This window comes from Polypterus senegalus, unplaced genomic scaffold (genome assembly GCF_016835505.1).
Source record: "Polypterus senegalus isolate Bchr_013 unplaced genomic scaffold, ASM1683550v1 scaffold_2765, whole genome shotgun sequence".
NCBI classification, from domain to species: Eukaryota; Metazoa; Chordata; class Cladistia; order Polypteriformes; family Polypteridae; genus Polypterus; species Polypterus senegalus.
The window spans coordinates 432-19,995 of NW_024386596.1; the positions used below are offsets into that span (position 1 = coordinate 432).

The window sequence follows — 19,564 nt, forward strand, 5'->3', positions numbered from 1 at the left end:
TCCTTTGCACGCTTTTTACTTGTTCCCGAACCCCCCCGCTGTTTGCGAACAAGAGGGTACCATGTCAGTGCTTGAACCACACAATCAAGCCACCCATTGTATTGCGGGCTACCACAGAACAAGACTTGATAACTTCCACGATTCCCCTGAAATGAACGTAGTCCCCTAAACACTGACACTTGCTGCAATGCGGACAAAAATCTTTCTTGTCCTTCCACTTGATTGCAGTCTTTGCACCTTCTTCAGGTGACTAAATTCACCAGGCATATCATGGCAGTTTGATTGTGCAGTGCCATGTTCATCAGTATCAACATCTCCTGACGAATTCGCATTGAATCGTGCAATAGTGATGACAACTAATGGTTCAGTTTGTTCTAACACTGTCTTTACAGCTTCTAGTTTACATGTTTTTATTGAAGGTGCTGGCCCACTCATGATGATTTTGCAGTGAAATGTTATTTTATTCACTAAATGGCAGCAGAGTACCATCACAACAGTTATTTGGGCCCAACACTGTAACGTGGATCATCACGTCAGCTGGGTCTGAATCAGACTTAACAAAAATTGCATAGACTTCCAAGCCTGAGTCAAACTTGGCTTGAATGCCAAGGAGGTTAATGTGGCTTCTGTGGTTTGAGAGACAGCAGTGAGTTTGGAACACTGTAAATTCTCCATCCATCTACAAGCCTCCCTAATCCTTTTGAGGGCCTGTGCCTGTCCCAGCAGCAGTGGGCACAAGGCTGTGGTGATTATCATAAGAGCCACTTTAAATTGGCCAGACTGTCTTTTATGAGGGGTGTGGCTGTTTAATTGAAATACATGAAGGAAACCCCTGCAGGTATGGAAAGAAATGTGGAGTGGAGCAGGATGAGCACACAGCTAGAACTCTCAAAAATGAGGTGGAACTCCAAGAAATGCACGTTAACAATGTGATCTGATCTTCATCAATCTGCTCAAACTAATTCCACACAAACAATTGGGCTTCACCTCAGCCACTTCGTCTGAGCAGTAACAGTCCAGGAATTTGAACCTCGAAGCCATGCAGGGGTCCTCCACTTTTTATGCCTGGAGGTCCAGAGTGGCTGCAGGTTTTTGCTCCCAACACATTTGCTTTAATTTGAATAATATCTCATTTTATGGCTTGTTAGTGTTTTCATTCTGCCATGTCAGTTCATTCTCGGTTTTCTTTTCCAGAAGTATTATCCAAGTAATTTGCAGCCCAGAGCTGATAATTCTTTCCAATTAAGTGAAGGGAGTCTTAATATGCAAGTTCAATAAAATAAACCACACAAATGTCACTTCAGCAGCAATAATTGGGATTTAACAATGCTGCAGCCCACCAGGACTGCATGTCCAGGCTAACAGCATCTCCAAAAGTTAAGTGTTGGGAGTGAATGATATGAGACTGGAGGTGTGGGTTTGAGGAGCCCTGCTGTCTACATGTGTGGGTACAGACAAGAGTCTGAAAAGATCTGTGCATATGAATGGTAAAGCGATCAAAAGAAACAACCAGAGGAGGAATTGCAGAGGTGCATAAAGCTAGAGAACACTGCTGAAGCATCTCTTAAGGCCTGGAGATTCATCAGTCCATAATTGAATACTTGACAAAGAGTGTAGCATGAAAGATTCAAAGGACTGCCACAAAAAACTCATCAGGGTTTCCATTTACGGGTCCACTATTAAAAAGAAAAACCATCAGTATGACACTGATGGCAGTAAACCATTACCATCTAATGGTACCTGGCCTAAGCTTGCAACTTGGGTCCACCTTGATGTTCCACAATGGTTCTGGGATAACGTTCTGTGGACATATGAGACAAAACTTCAGTTCTTTGCTTGAAAAGCTCAATGTGTTGTTTGGAGGTAAAAAGTCACTGCAGGCCAAAAGCTCAACTGTGAAGTGAGGCGGAGGAATCCCATAGTTTGGGGCCAGGAAAGTTTGTTGATTTCAAAATTGGGGTGAGAAATTGTACAGGAGAATGTCAAGGGCACAGCTTGTCACTTAACACAAGTAGGGTGATGCTAGATTACAATGATGGGAAATGGAGAGAACTCAACAGGAGAAAATGTGTGTGCTAGGACGACCAAGTTAAAAGTCCAGGCATGCTGTTATTACTTGGAGTGCTCTTAATGGAGAGAATTCCAAATACTTCAATAGATTGAAATAATGTATGAGGAGGAATTGTCCAAAAGGTAGGAGATTCCAAGGGTTCAGCACTGACAACATCTGGTCCAGCTTTTCAGAACCTCATTTCAATACTGAAGAGTGTATTTGCCTCAAGTTGTGACCAAGTATGTGTGAATGATCAATGACCTCCAGGTACTACCAAAGGGTTCTTAAACATTTTCTTGCAGTCATCTTTGTGCCAAACATCTGCAGAGACTCTTGGGGTTGGGATATGAAATGGTGTGAGCTTTACCTAAGTGACTGGTTCACATAATTGGGCTGGAGGACTTCACCAAAAGACATCTGCTTGGTTTTCAGGAGACACAGTAGAACATTTTTATCCTGCCAAATCTCACGTATTACAAGGGTGAGTGGCTTTCTATGAAACCCACAAACTTAAAAGTGCAGAAAAGCTGCCAAAGTGTCAGCCTCCATTTACAAACCTTCCAGGACTTATTTCTATAATCCAATTGATCCAAGATGCCATCTTTTGATAAAAGATGGATGGTTCCTATTAGCAAATCAATACCGTCTGCTACACCCTCCATCAGTTATCACATGAATTGTAATTATGGTATTTTAAACCAGATAAAGCCCTCCTTTATCCAGACCACACATTTATCACAGTCCTCCTGGGGGAGAAAAAAAAGTTGTTCCCCAGCCCAACAATGAAGTAAATCAGGATGTGCTCCATAAAAGAGAACTTGGGGATTAACAAGCCGTGTTCATGAAATCGTTTTAAAAAGTCGGCTTTTGTTTTCTGCATCTACCTTTTTTGTGATAAAGCTACAAGCAACCAACCTTGGCTTCCAGTCCTTTACCTTCTACATTATTTAAGCAGACAGCGCATGACATTGTGAAATGGGTCCCTTTTTCCAAAGAACAAAATGAAATGGAGGACACACATATCCATTGTGTTGAATGAGCAGTTGCTCATGGAGTCCTGAATGAGGCACATTACCTGCATTGTGAGGGAGCATCAGTTGGCACGATTCCCTGAGGGTGATCCGGCTTGCAGGATCCTCATTGTTGAAAGACCTGTGTGGCTGGACCAGGCCAATGGGACACCCACATTAACACCTGGCTGTGGCAGATAGGGGGTTAATTTCTGGAAGAAGGGACTGGACCATGTGTCTGCCCTGCTAACAAGGATCCCGAGCTGTTTCGTTGTGTGATGGGAGCGGCAATGTGCTGTACCAGTGTATGTTGGATAAAGAAGTAAAAAACGAGAATATGAAAAAAAACAAAAAGAATGTAATATGGGAAAAAAGTGATGCAAAGACATGAATGTTGCTACCGAGGTAAGTAAACCTCTCAACATTAAAGGCCTGGATCTTGGTGTTTATCCAGGACACTCGCCAGCCCAGATACTCAAACCTCTTGCTCAGTCTTGCAAGAGCTGCAATCAGAGCCTCCATTGACTGCGCAAAGATCACGGCATCATCAGCAAAGTCGAGATCAGTTAATCTTTCTTCACCAACAGGTGCCCCACAAGTGCTTCATCCACACATGCTGATGCTGAAGTAGTACGGTTACAGTACAGTGGTCACAAGTGATGTCATTAACTGTGCTCTGGATAGGCAGCAGGCTAAATGGGGCAGCCGTTTGTCAATCATGGGCCTGTGCCCTAGTGGGGTCACCCACCTTAGCCAGAGTTCCACTTTCTAGATCTCGTAGCTCTTGAAGCTGACTGTTGTGACTGGAGCATCTCTTGCCTGATGGTTTGCCCCATTTCTTGACGCTGATTGGGCTTTTGAGTTCATTTCAGTTTGGCATAATTAGCAGCTGGCCATAGAAAGAAACACAATGAGCTTCACTGTGTGACATTTGATCAATTATTTAAAAAAAATATGCCACAATTAAAGGCATGGCACTAACGTGCATCGCATTTCGGTGTATTTTATACATTGGGTAGCATTTCATTGTGGCTGCAATAAACTTTGATATTTTCCAAAAGTTGTATCTGGAAATCTATGGATTCGATGTTTTTCAAACAAAGGCTGGCTCCTTTTCTGTAACGTAAAACGGCACATTTCCTTTATCCCAGAGTTTGTTCACTCTAACCGTAAGGCATTGAGAGAATACAATTTTGGGAAAATGAGAAACTGAAAGCCCTGGGAGTTTAGAAAAAAAAATACTACAGCGAATTTCCCTGGCTATCCGCATTGTAGTGCTCCTTGGACTCCACAATTCTTGATCTCTCTTCGGACTCCATACATTGATTGCGGAGTGTTTTACATTCACTTTCTAAAGTGGTTATTCGTCCATCGGTAGGGGGTTGTTACTATTTGTTATAATTGTTCGATGCGGATTGTGAGTGCATGTTTCACATCCTTGAATGGAAATTTTTTTTTTTTTTTCTTGATTTCAAGTTCTTCCATTTTTCATGGCTTTACCTCTAAGTGATGACTTGAGTGTTCTTCACTTTGACACAAACCCTACCTTTTGGCCTTTCCACTTGCTTGTTTCCCTCCCTTCATCTCGAGGGTTCTCTGTCCGATCGTCCACACCGCACCCTGCGTGTCTGGGTGTTGGAATTTTACGCAAAGCTAACAAAGGCTTTGGATGTGGCATGAATGTAATTGGCTGTGAATGCCAGCCTCACTCCCAGACTCCCCGAAGAGCGGGCTAGTCGTTCTGCTGGATGCCAGCAGTGGAGGAGCTCGCGTGATCAACGCCTATGCCTGTCACCTCTTCACTGAGCTTCTACGTGTGACAGGCCAAGTCACGTCACTGTCCTTGTAATTCAAAGATCACGTCCTTTCCTTTAAGATCTTTCCATGTAATGGGCCTCACGTTTTGTTGTACAGTAATTTGCTTGTGATCATCTGACTGAAATCCACACGAGTCAGCTTACACATCCAAGCAGGGCCGACGTCTTCCAGTAATCTCAGTTTGAAATAAAAATAGGCGTCTGTTTAGTAAAAAGGACTTGAAGACAAGCTTACACACCAAACCTTTCTTCCATTTTTTTATTAAATAGTACAGATTAGAATTGCCCAAAATATAAGTAAACATCAATTGCATAGTGCATAATAGTTTGAAATTAAGCTGTAAATTAATTTATACTCATTAAAATAAGTCACGGTTTAAAATTGAGCTCGAGGCCTGCTGCTGACATGTTGTGCTGTACTATAAATGGCACCTTCTGGTTGTGTGCACAAAATAAAAGATAAACAAAGTCCATCAGTCCACAATGGCTGTACACTGCAGAATCGAACGACTGGGTATCTCACAATTTCTTTTCTTTTTCTTCAGAAAGTTTGAGGTCATGTTAGAATTTGTGGAGTAATTGTGTTTCCTAAGTCCTTAAAAATGTTGGCTATACTGTACTGTCTCCAAAACTCCTCATTTCCATAACTGCGGTACTCTGGGTGAAACAAAAATGATGAGCTGCAAAGTGATCTTCCTTCTCCATGTTGGAAGCTGAATGTTAAAACACCATCCTACAAGGTGGAGGCCAGTAACTTCAGTTTAATTTTTTGTATTTTCTTTGATGCTTTCAATATTGTTTTTTTATACAATCCACTCATAAGCGATATTAATAAAAATTAAGACAAAACAATGCATCAGTGTTAACTCTGGCGCCGTACCCTTTAGTCCTTGCATACTAAACATGGAAACACACTCTTGGAATATTCATCAGCATCACTTGAGAGTTTTATATTCCTTGAAGGCACTAATGACCTTCTAGGTGTAATTCCTTGGCTGAGCCTTCCATTCAAACTGTGACCTTGGACCCCTCCGCCCAGTCTGTCTGCCATGAAGCACGCAGGATTTCTGTGTTCTCTTTCTTAGGAAGATGAGGCAGCAAAATAGAAATTCACATGCACCTGCAATTCTCTGTACAAATATTATATGTTCACTTTTGAATCTCAGTCTAACATGAGCGGTGCTCAAAGGTAAAATAAGACCAGCTTCATCCTGAGTGGATCCATCGCTTGCTAAATGCATTTGATAGGTTTTTGGTCAAACATTTGGGCACCGTTATAAGGTTATTCAAACAAGCATTTCAAAAAGCTATTAACATATACCTTTACAACATTTGGTATAAACAAACCCCGACCAGCCCTTTCGTCTGTGCCAAACACAGAAGGTACGGATTACTGCTTTGGAGTGGCAAAATCCCACGCCGTTTCCTGGGCGCATTTCCACATGGCTCTCATCAGTCTTGTGAAGCCCATGTCCTTAGGCTTCTCCAGGCCTCGCATGAGCCTCTGCTTCATGATGGATATGAACTCCTTATTGCTCAGCTCTCCATTACCTGGAGGTACAAATAGTACATGTTAAGGACTGGACCTCCCTAAGCCTGATTTACTTTCTTATTGGGAAAGTACTGGAATCGTCCAAAAATGTAATTTCGAGATTTTATGTACATAATATAAAAATATAATCATTGTCCTATGGTTTACCCCTCAAATATTAGTATACAAGAAAGTCTAGGCGAGACCACTCCTGATTTTTTCGTCCTGTTTTTATAATCTCATCCCCTTCATGAAGAGGTACATGGTGACCTTTTCTGTCTAGGACTCTGTTCTTGAATGAATCTGTCTAATTCAACTCACCAGGACAAGTGATGTCTGTATTGCTATTAATACTTGACATGTGTGTTTTGCCAAGGCAACCTATAGAGCAAGCCTTCACACACACACAGACACAGACACACACACTCTGTGATGGATTGGATGATGCAAACTAGCCAGAGGTGCCATCACAGCTCACTAAACATTGTTTAACAAATGACATTTGAAAGGCGAGTTGACAGGTTCTAGGGAGAAAGAGCCTCACCAAGCAGGTTTAGGGCGAGGCACTGCAGCGATGGGCACATAGCAACAATTTCTGTAAAAGGCAAGTACCTCAAAAAAATATAAGGAACTCACAAAATTAGGTGAAAAAGATCACTTCAATTTTAATTTGACATATCATCAAACATGGCGTCTAAAAGTTGGCACTCTGTAGGCTGGAATATAAGAACGTGAGGACAGAATGAACTCTACCTCCCGCTCAGTCACTGCTTCATGAGACATCATTTAAATTTAAGAAACACACTATAAATTCTATCCTTTGAATAATTTCTGACAAATAGGACAATCAAGTTCTAGCTTAGTGATCTTTCTTGTGTAACCATAGATTCACATGCGTCCAAATGTTGCCACAAAGTGTTCATACACAAGTTAAATTGCCACCTGAGTTTGCTGACCAACATTTAGCCTGAAAGCCCATTCAACAACAAGCAACAGCAATAAAACAGAAGCTGAAAGCTGCACAATTTACAGTAACTGGGATATCAGAACATTAGCAACAGCTGGAATTGAAACCAGGCTAAGTAACATAGGCATATTACTTTATAGATTTCATCAGAATCAGATACAATTTCACTTACCATCACAGTCAAAGAGTGCAAAAACAACGTCACAGACATGGTCAGAAAGCTCCACGTGTGCCACAGTTCGGGCAACTTGCTTCATTGTAGCTGCAAGCCAGAAAACAGTAACGAAAATGCAAATTTAGAGAAAAAGTATGTTCTGTACAGCAGGCACAAAAAGATTTCATATTTAGGACATTAAAGAAAAACAGCCGAGTGTTGCTGTGACAATTCACCCCTTTACACAAGAGGCACTTTTCATTCTTGAGTGTCAGGCATGTTTTAAATAATCATGATAAAGAATGCACACGCCAACTGCAAGTCTAGACGTCCACAGCCCCTCTAAGTGACTTCATTAACACTTTGAAAGGCCCATTTTTCAGAGTTTGACTAACAGTCTTGATGTCACGGAGTCTGTATGATACATTCCACCTTTCTGTCTGTTGTAGTTAATGTTAAAGGCACTTTACCTTCGCTACCTTCTCTTCTAAAGAGTCTTCTTATACTCATAGCCTATGCCTGAAATCCTTTTCTTTAGTCCGACTTGATCCTGCTGCTTCCAGCCTTGTGAAAGTTATTCCTGTAGTAAAGGTGCTTTTGTCAACTTTACATCCACCTTACTGGTGGAAAACACTTGAGCACATCATTTTCCTCAATAAATAAATGACCAAGTATAATATTTTTGTCTCATTTGTTTAACTGGTTTCTCTTTATCTACTTTTAGAACTTGAGTAAAAATCTGATGATGTTTTAGGTCATATTTATGCAGAAATATAGAAAATTCTAAAGGGTTCACAAACTTTCAAGCACAACTGTAGAAACCTGGACAATGGCAGATGTGTGATGTTGACCTTTATACTGTCACAAAAGTGACATAACATGTAGTAGCAACAGACATATCAACAATCAGGTCAGGTCAGGTTGGGGAGTGTGCACCAGTAAAGCACATTGCCACACCCATCAAACAACGAAACAGCTCAGGATCCTGCAAGCCGGATCAACCTCATGGTCAAAGTGCTGTTACTGACGCTCCCTCACAATGTAGTTAATGTGCCTCATTGTCTGAGCAACCGTTCATTCAACACAAAGTCAAATCAGTGGTACCCACAGTACCAAAGGAGTCCAATCTTAGTGACTGGATAGTGTCCATGTCTCGTAACCATTTAACAAGACAGGAGGCACCAGGACTCTAAAGACTTGGACCTTTGTCCTTTTGCATAGATATCGGGAGCGCCACACACCCCTTTCCAGCAACCTCATGACCCCCCATGCTCTCCCAATCTGTCTACTGACTAAAGGAAGAATCACCAGAGACATGAATGTCACTGCCAAAATAAGTAAACCTCTCGACAAGCTCGACACTCCGCAGACAGACACACTGCTGAAGGCCGTGCCCAAGAGGTTATTAAAGGCCTGGATGTTAGTTTTTATCCAGGACAGTCGCAAGCCCAGACACTCAGACTCCTCTCTCAGTGTCTCGAGAGACCCGATCAGAGCCTCCATTGACTCCTCCAAGATCACAGCATCGTCAGCAAAGTCAAGATCAGTTAATCTTTCTTCATCAACAGATACCCCACAGCCGCTAGACCCCACAACTTTGCACAACACCCAGTCCATACAAGCATTGAACAGAGTTCGGTTCAATAGCAACAATAAGCAGCCTAAATGGCGACACCCATTAGAAAAACAAAATGGCTGTGCACTAACAACTTGAATATGTTTTTCACTAAACTGAAAACAACCCCAAGCAGCAAAACCAGTTACAGAAATGGGTTTCATGAATTCTGATACACAAAAAATGAAGGAAATAATACACAAGTAATTGGATTAACCACAGAAAAAACATTCATATTTGTGACACCCTCTGAGGCTCTTCGACTTAACCTCACAAAACTGCTAAGTCAAACATCCCCTTGACAAATGTATTCCTACAAGTAGGATATATATGCTTATGTTTGCTGAGCAGGGGCTTGTAAAAGTATCTAGAAAAATGGTCTAAATGTTACTCATTTAAAATTGATATTTCCACATCTGTATTTTTTAATTCCAAATTTTAAGAAGAAACATTTTAAAGACAAAATGAGATACCCTTCAATGGATATCTTAGTGAAAACTGAAATCTGCTGTTTGCCTAACTATTCAGACCCCTGTGCTCTGGTATTTTAGTTTTTATTCTTCCTAACAAGGATATAATGGTCTTCAAAGTGGCCTTGACAAGTGTAAACGTCCAAACATATCTTGAATAAGGAAAGCTGTAACGTTTCGAGATTATTAATCTATCTACCACTACTACTTATGGGGTTTGATTCTTCCCCGGTCACTTTAAGGTAGCCTGCTATCTCTTGACAGATCACCTCTTGTTTCGCCCCCACAAGCAACACTACAACATTAAACTGATCTGATCTCACGCAGAGACAGATATTGTACAATTATATACAAATAATACCACCACCAAAACAAAACACAGATATTTACAAGAGCAGCACCCTGGCCCACCACCTGTATTTTGTGGTCTAGGTATCAGCTGGGTTTAGAATCCTTTAAGAAGTCTTGAGCTTACACAGATATGGATCCCAAGGGACACACACGTTATAGCCCACCAGCTTAATTGTACCCCGGGTTCCACTTCTGTGGTCGTTCCTTGTCTTTCTTCTCAGTGAAAGTAATCATCCATATGAAAAGTCCAAAGAGTGAAAATACAGTGTGTGCTTCTTGGCTCTGATCTTCACATTTCCAGGTCTGTTAATCTTCCCTCGTTCAATTCAAAGAACACTCCTTCCTTTGTAGGTACTTCCTGTTTTTACAGCGTTTTTTTTTCCTGTAAGTACAGGTACAGCTACAGAGGCCTTTTAGACACACGCTTGGGAGTTTTTACTGTTTCATATTCTATTATTTTAACCGCATTAAAAAAGGAATGCCAACATCAACATACAAAGTGTTGAGAACTACACAATGCCCTATTGTTAATTCTCTTACTTTAAGTTATTAAGCTATTTATTTATTTATTATTTACCATATATTTAAAATTATATTAATGATTTTTGATATTTATAAAGTCATCTAGTACTCTTATTGTCCCTTTATATTTCTTTTAAATACACACCAATAGGAGTTGAACAACTAAGTATTTCAGTACATACTGTACTGTATATATATGTGACTAACAAAATTTGTTTTGATCTGATTTAAAGCACTGTGGTTGAAAAGGTTTATTTTCATTTATTACATAATGTGTTGCTCCTTTAATAGACCGGCATCCTGTCCAGAACTGTCTAGTGTCTTGTACCCAGTGCTGCCTGGAAATCCCCCGGCCCTATTGAACCAGACATGTTTGAGAATGAATTAATTAATGGCCGATTTGTTCGCTATAACATACCATACTGTTCTGGGAATGTAAACTTCTACGGTCTTGTAAATAACTGAATCTCAAGCCTCAACTGCAGCTAAATACCCTTCACTAAAAATTGACTTCTTCAGCACAGACCAATGCAGCCTTTCCCTCGAGATGTTCTTGTGTTTCTGCCTCAATGGCATTTCAAAACACATTGCTGTCAACAGGGACACAACCATTTTTAAGACAAAGTAGCCACCTCTGCTCTCAGGCCCATAACCTAGCTTAAGAGAATTGCTCTACATTACCCAAATGTGCTGACCCAGTGCACCCAATTTACATTTCCATTAAGTAATGGTATTTCAAAGTAAATAAAACACCAGATAAAGAGAGCCTCTACAAATAACTGTTACAGCAAAAACATATGAACAGCAAGTCATGAAATAAAAAGTGATTTAGGGCTGTGTAAGTGTGTCTTAGAAATACTATAGTGTCACCCAAGATGAATAGTGATGTGCTGAAATTGTTCTTACTGATGGGTTAATAAAATAGCAGAATATAATGCTGAAGTATCTTAACTGAGGGTGGGCTAGAACTGGAGAACACTGGCGTTGGGGTAACAGAAAAAAACAAGCAGTAACAGCGCTACTAAATTTACACTCCCGTGAATGAAATAAATTGGTATCCTTAACACAGATAGAAGGCACATGACAGAAACATAAAAATATTATAGCAAATGCTTCTTCATAACAAAAAATATCCATCAATCAACTTTACCATCTAAAACCAATTTTCAGGTAAAGGGGTGTTCACAGATTAGAACCAATCTTGTATGAAATGCCAGTCCATCAGAGGGCACTTTCACACAGACACTGTGTCTGAATCCAGAGCCAGTCCACAGCAGTTAGTGTACATTTAGAATTTACATTTCAGAGTTATGCCTCCATGCCACCAGCAGTAATACAAAATATGCTGAAATTCAGAAATTAAATCATTTAATGTATCAAGTTTGGAAATAATTGTTATATATTTCATTTTTCTATAGCAATGAAATAATCATGTAGTTCTGAATTTAGATTACCCAGATTTAAAATTTGGATACACAACAAAACAAATGGAGTTCTTTGCATGAAAGGACTGAATTTCTAACCCTGTGTTGCAAAGGAGCATTGTTTAGTTTTTCTGTTTTTTTTTTCCTTCCCCAAACTAACAAACTAAAAAACATAAATTAAATACAAAGTGCTTTTGTTCAACTTCAATTTCATGCACACACTTTGTCCATCAATTATTTCCTTGATTTGTACCAGTGTAGGTAAGTACAAAAATGCATCTATTACTGATTTACTCTCAAGTAACAAGGCCTTAACAAAGGCTTCTTTGAGTTTTCATAACACTTACAAAGCATCATTGAAGAGTTCATTCATCTCTGCAATGTGACCTACTAGCAAAACTTCACTCGAGAGGTCTGAGGTGGTTTCACTGTGACTCATTTCTCTTGACATTACATATTTAATATAAGGCCTGTGAATCCTTCATATCCTTCAAGTCATTTACCATCATGTCAATATGCCACGCTGCACAGAGATGAATAACCAACCTGTTGATGTTTTATAAGTGTCATGAAGACCAGAAGCAGTGTTTGTTAAGGTCTTGATACATAGGAGTAAATGAGTCATAGATACATGTTTGCAGTACCTAAACTAAAGTGTTACTGATTTCTGATACCAACCTTTATCTATTGAGGCACCAGCCATGTGATAGAAGCTCAGGGCCGTGTCCACATCATTTACATTTTTCAGGAATTTAAAGAAATTTTCTAGTTCTTCAAAAGTTATGCCCTGCAAAATACAACAAAGCAAGATATAGTTACATGGAAAAAAAATTGTTTATTTTCTTTTTACAGTTACTTATTTTTGTATCAGACAATATTTATTTATTTTTTATTACATTACATAACAGCCATTAGCAGATGCTAACAAGTATCAGTAACTAGCAGCAAAAGAAGTCCTGGATTTAGCAATTAAAGTGAATGCCTTCATGCCAGTTAAGAATGTGTTTAGTGATGCATCAACATAGTTTAAAATAGTACACTATATGTTATGGAAAGCACATCCGTAGATCAAGAACATCTGGCTGACTGCTTAGAAATCTGTAATCGTAACACTAACAAATTCTATTTATTTTAGAGTTTAACAAAAGCTCTGGCAAGAAAAAGGATATTTATTCTTGTTTTTTTTCTAGTCATATTAGGTAGAGTGAAGCAGATGGCTACATATGACAAGCCCATAAATCTAGACAGGTAACAATTATTTAAGATGATATGTAACACTCAGCTAGACAGGTAATAATATTTAAGATGATATCCAACACTAAGATAGATAGGTAACAATATTTAAGACGATATCCAACGGTAAGCTAGACAGGTAACAATTTCTAAGATGATAACAACGCTAAGCTAGATAGGTAACAATATTTAAGACGATATCCAACACTCAGCTAGACAGATAACAATATTTAAGACGATATCCAACACTAAGCAAGATAGGTAACAATATTTAAGACGATATCCAATGCTAAGCTAGATAGGTAACAATATTTAAGATGATATGTAACACTCAGCTAGACAGGTAACAATATTTAAGACGATATCCAATAGTAAGCTAGACAGGTAACAATATTTAAGACGATATCCAACGCTAAGCTAGATAGGTAACAATACTTAAAATGATATCCAACACTCAATATTTATGATGATATCCAACACTAAGCTAGATAGGTAATAATATTTTAGATGATGTCCAACACTAAGCTGCAATACCCGTGTGAGAGCACTTGGGAGTCACTGCAGTGTTGCAGCGTGTTATTCCGGCTGTGAAGGCTCTGCAAGGCATAATATACATTATTTAGGATATACAAGTTGAATAGCCCCCCAAACATATATTCTCTACAATCTGAAAAATCTTAATAACCTCTGGAATTTATTTTAAGTTTGTTTGCTCATTTCTCAAACATTCTCAAGCTCCTGAAGTGGGTTTTTGGTGGCAGGTAGGACAAGGAGAAGGATCAGGAAGTGCCTGGACTCCTTTTCACACAACACAATGAACAGAAGGTCAGTCCCACATTAGATGTATAAATATGGGAATGTGTGTGCACTGACCAAAAGTCAAGCTCACAGAACTGCACCACCATTTCTGGCAAATGCAGTAGATTTGTAGATAACAATTTCAGAATTGGCAAATAGAGAACCAGAAAAAAAAACATTCCTGAGACCTTTATTTTTATATAAATATAATAAAGGAACAAAAGAATAGTGTGTGCTCATGGTGAACATAGTCAGTGAAGGTATTTTTGACAGCCTAAAAGTTAGTACTTCACTATAATTCACCTTTGGTGTTACTTTGTCATTACAAACACACTGTATGACTTTAATCACAGGTAATGGAGTGAAAGCACCCCATCATATTTCTGGGAAATAAGCAGCACTGTAGGCATCAACTCAAAATGTCTATTATATTTTATTCACAGACTGCTACGAATTTAACCTAACAGCACAATGTATCACATAAATCAACTTTGTTTTATGCACCCTGGTATGTTTAATAAACTGTAAGTGTCTAAGAGTGTCTGTTATATATCATGCAATTGTTAAAATAATGGGTCAAATGGGCAGCCAGGTGAAAGAAAATGAAACCTCAGTGAACTTTCAATGTACTTATTTTAATACTTAAAAAAAAAAAAAATTCAAAAAAATCTTTTAATGGTGCAGGACAAGTTACAATAGTGCTTATGATGGAAAAAAAAGTAAATATTAAGTTTTCTTCACTCTCAGAAAGCTTTTACTTTGTTTTTCAAATAGCAGTTTGGTGAAAGGCCAAATAAGCATATGTAAGATCAAACTGATGACACCGAAGCAACAAGCCTCTGCAAGCCTTCTTCAATAACACATACCTTCTAACATACCTCCTACCTTCATGTTTTCACTAAAATTCCAATGAAGCCTCCTCTTAACAAGACCCAGCAGGCTCACTAGGAGCAGAACTTGGCAAGGTCTCAATCTTACAAAGAAAATGAGAGGCAGTCAAATGCAAATGTTCATCCATTAGGAAAAAAAAGTTTGTTTGATAAAAAAGTTAGCATTCGGGTGTCTCTTTCTTAAACTACCTAAACAAACGTACCTAAAATGGTAGGTAGTATGTTTCACCAAAATATTAAAGAAGCAAATTTATTTCAGTGGCAGCCTTAACACATTATAATAACACTAACCTTCCTTGTTTAGACTTTATTTATAGTTTAGAACAGGGGTGCCCAATGCGTTGATCGCGATCGACCGGTAGATCGCGTTGCATTCAAAAAAATTTTTTAAACGTTAGTCTATCATATATCCTCTCTATGGCATTTGCCACTTGATTGACATACAGGGCGGCCAATCTGAGATCTCTTCTCTTTTAACACACTGGTCATCCGGCTGTGATCTAGTTAGCCTTCCAATTTACATCGACTAAAGAGGGGATTTAAAAAAAAAATTATTTGGGGAGGGTATGGGCTGGATGTGGAACTGGAAGAGGATTTTTTTTCTCACAATGTCACAATCGAAGTGCGTTTGTCTGACATCTGAGATTCGATCCCCGATGAGGGGTGCAGTGGAGTGTGTACGCCTGATGAGCCCAAAATAAGGCGAAACACGTGTCGCGTACTCTTTGCATTATTTGACAGTTGACTATGTAACATTCTATGATCTGCTTCTCACAACTGAGAGGGCACCTGTGGCGCACGTCTGCCAACTTCCAGACCAACCAAATGCGTTACCTGGTAGGTAACCACCCATACAATCAGATTGTGATTCAGACTTTGAATGCTATATATATAATTTTTAATGTAGGTAGATCATTTCGACCTGGTCATTTTAAAAGTAGCTCGCAAGTCAAAAAAGTGTGGGCACCCCTAGTTTAGAATCTCACAAGAATTCAGATTTGATTGTTGACTTTAGGAAGACTAAGAGTGACTATCTGCCACTGAACATTGATGGCGCAACTGTGGAGGTCGTTAGTAGCACCAAATTTCTGTGTGTCCACCTGGCACAGAACCTCACCTGGTTCTACAACACCAGCGCTTTAGCCAAGAAAGCCCAGCAGCAGCTCTACTTCCTGCATAGGCTGAGGAAAGCCCATCTTCCACCAGCTACTCTAACAACATTCTACAGAGGAACCATAGAGAGCATCCTGAACAACTGCATCACTGTCTGGTTTGGAAATTGCACGGTTAGGGATCGTAAAGCCCTACAACAAGACAGCTGAGAAGATCATTGGTGTCTCTCTTCCTTCCATCGTGGACATTTACACCACATGCTGCATCCGCAAAGCCACCAGCATTGTGAATGACCCAACACACCCTTCACACTCATTGTTTACATTCCTGCCATTGGGAAAAATGTACCGAAGCATTTGGGCCCTTACCACCAGAATGTGTAACAGTTTCTTCCTCCAAGCAGTTAGATTCCTGAACACTCACGGACCAGTCTGATATCTGATATATGTGTTCTGCTGTGCAGTGTTGCACATGGTTGTACATGTTTGCACAGTTGACTCACATGCACTTTGTTATATATTATGTGTCTTTATGTTATGTGTCGTGGATTCTTCGTTGTCCTGTGTTCTATGTAGCACCATGGTCCTGGAGGAACATTGTTTCGTTTCACTGTATGCTGTACTACTGTATATGGATGAAATGACAATAAATACTCTTGAGATTTCTTCGCCACAATGTTTTCCATGAACTGATGGTTTTAAATGAGGGCTATACGTTAAAAACAGCAACATTTATTTATATACTACTTATATATATACAATAATTGCTGCTCAAAGTGCTTTATAAATAAACAGTAATTAAAAGTGTGAGCCACTTTTTAATATAAATGCCAACAAACTGTGGAAGACTGTGTAAAAATTATGTTCCATTCAACATGTTAACTACATTATATATGTTGCACTTAATCTGGCACTGATTTATCATGTCATAATTAAAAACTTATCAACAAAATCATCAATTGCTTTTTATTATGTGACAAAATTTTTGTGTCGGTTTAAAATGTAATACAACAGCATATTGCATTTTAACTCATGTCCATCCATCATAAAGCAAAGTAAACATATTGCATTTCGTTTAATGGCTGCTCCGAGTATATTGCATTTCAGATTACAACCACACAATTATCATGCAAATCAGCATTACAAGGTGGGGTAAGGGACATTCAACCTCTAAAAATGTCTGTTTCCTGACAGCAAGCATAAGTTACAGCAGTGTGGAGCAATTAACTGAAAGGGTGAGAAGTATGTTTTAGGTCTCGCTGAAAAAGTTTACTTTTACAATAAATTGTCTGATTAATGTAATATGTTTGCCTTATATGATATTGCTCCATTCTTCTTCTAATAGTCCTGGCCGATACGTCAAGAAGTTTACCTGGAACGGTCATCCCCATCTGTAGGTTATTACAAATCATATTTAGGGGAATATTGTTATATGGATGCCATGGTTGCTGTAGCTCTTTGGATCATTAGGTCTTGAATGCGTTAATTGGCTGTTACTATACCAGTTGGAAATTATTCTCTTGTTGCTGCTAATATTAAACTTTTCTTCCAGCAACCAATCGAGACAAAAGAGAATAAACTCGTTATTTACATCTCCAGCTTTCACCTGTTCAAGGAGACGGCGGATCTCCTGCCTTATCAATTCCTCATTCTCCATCTTTAGCACTGGGTGAACCCATTTGTAATTGGACCACTCCGTACCTCAACTGTTGACTCTCTTTGCTCATCCTTTTGATGCTAATTAACCATCATTTGATTACATTTAGTTTTGCCACAATTAATTCATGGTCTTGAATCAAAATTCATTACACTCGGAGCAGACGCTAAACAGAAAGCAATACGTGATCTATGAGCACAAATTTAAACTGTACTCCGCTCATCCATTACAGCGTGGTTTGGATTAGCATTTAACCTGACGAGAACAAGCTACAGCGAATAGTCAGGTCTGGTGACCGATGATCACTGGCTCTGGTTTTTCCACCTTTAAGGACATGTGTTATTCCAGAGTCGTGAAGCAGACAGGGAAAAATGATCACAGATTCCTCACATCCAGGCCACAACCTGTCTGAACTTCTTCCATCTGTAAGGCATAATAGTGTAAACTACACCAAAACAAGCAGATATACAGTAAGAACAGTTTATTTCCACAGGTTATGAAGCTCATAAATGGTTAACTTTGCTCTCCTTGCTCAGTCTGTGAGTCCCCCCCCCACCAACCTCCAATGCCTTGCAATATTTTTACATATAGCTAATGCATTGTGGACCACCGGGGCACGTACAGCTGCCCTAACCCAACACCGACAGACAGAATCACAAGTGCAGCACACAACAAACTTTTATTCAAGACTAGAGAAGCACTTTTCTTCACTCGCCAGAGCACAGCACAGTACAGTGCACCAAAGTGCACGGTTCACAGTCCTTCTCTTTCTTCTGCTTTCTTCTACCGTCACTCCTTCCTCAAGCTTCGTCTGCTTCCTCCCGACTCTGGCTCGGGTGTGGCGGAAGTGCTGCAGACAAGGGCTCAGCAGTTCCCTGGGCCCCAGCAGGGTTGAGCTTCCATGCTCCAAACCTGGAGCACTGCTGCACACCAGGGGGGCTGCCCTCTAGCGTTCTGGGAGGGGGGTAATGATCTGGTTATGCTCTCTCCATTATAGGGCCATCCACCATAGCATATATCTCAGTATTTCTTGCACTTTTTATGCATATACGTATATTCTTTGTGTTGTATTTATTTTAGGTGTGTACTTGTCAATTGAGTGTATGTCTATAATGTAATCTATGTGATCAAACTTGGCCAATAAATGTGATTCTGATTCAGATAAGAACAAAATCAGTTAAAATTTTTTAATATGGGGTGAAAACAAAATTGTACCGGAGCATCTTTAAACTGCTTCTTCAGGTTCTTCAGCATTTGAGTAAGCTTGCGTGACTGGACCCCACTGTATGCTAGTAGCATACTTCCAAACTGACGTTCTGTGATTCGTCCATTGACAGGGTCATTACGTTCAAACTGGGGGAGAAAGACAGCAAGACAGAAATAAGTCAGAAATTAGACACAAGCAAGGCTGATAAAAGAATGTTTACAGAAGACACAACCAGCCTACATTTATTTATATAGCACATTTTCATACAAATGATGTAGCTCAAAGTCAATAGCCTGTTTGAGCATACTAGTCACACTTCAGAACATGAAACAAGGTGAAAACTAAAAGTAAAGTTGATTAACTGCAATTACAGTAGATGGAAAATGGTAGTATTTATGCTTTAAAATAAATAAGTAAGAAAGGGTGGAAATTACTGCATTTTTATTAATCAATTCTGGATCTAGGGAAGGGAATTGTTTTCAGTCAAGAATCATCCACACAGGTTCTTATTACCTGCTAGCACTGGTGTAGTGGACGCCTCAGCAATCCCAAAGGAGGCAGGGATGTACCCCACCACATTAGATCTACACAAAGCTGGCCACAAAAATATTGATTTTTGAACACAGAAATAAATACATGGTGGATTTTTAGGCTAAATGAAACATGAAAAACTTGTGAGTCACGTCATGTGACATTATAAATTATTCAGTGCCCATTACTGAGTTTGCGAGAGATGACGGTCTATGAGCACTT

General features: G+C 39.4%; 1 protein-coding gene across 1 annotated transcript; it reads right to left on the reverse strand.

Annotated features, from left to right (window-relative positions):
* Positions 1-5,111: 5,111 nt before the first annotated feature.
* On the reverse strand, positions 5,112-18,996 carry LOC120522760 (calcium uptake protein 1, mitochondrial-like; the record flags this gene model as incomplete). The annotated part of the gene is made up of 4 exons (XM_039743490.1): positions 5,112-6,431; positions 7,551-7,640; positions 12,593-12,701; positions 18,820-18,996. Coding segments are annotated over 4 exons (537 nt in total), but the record flags the coding sequence as incomplete, so codon positions are not given.
* Between the last annotated feature and the right edge of the window lie 568 nt (positions 18,997-19,564).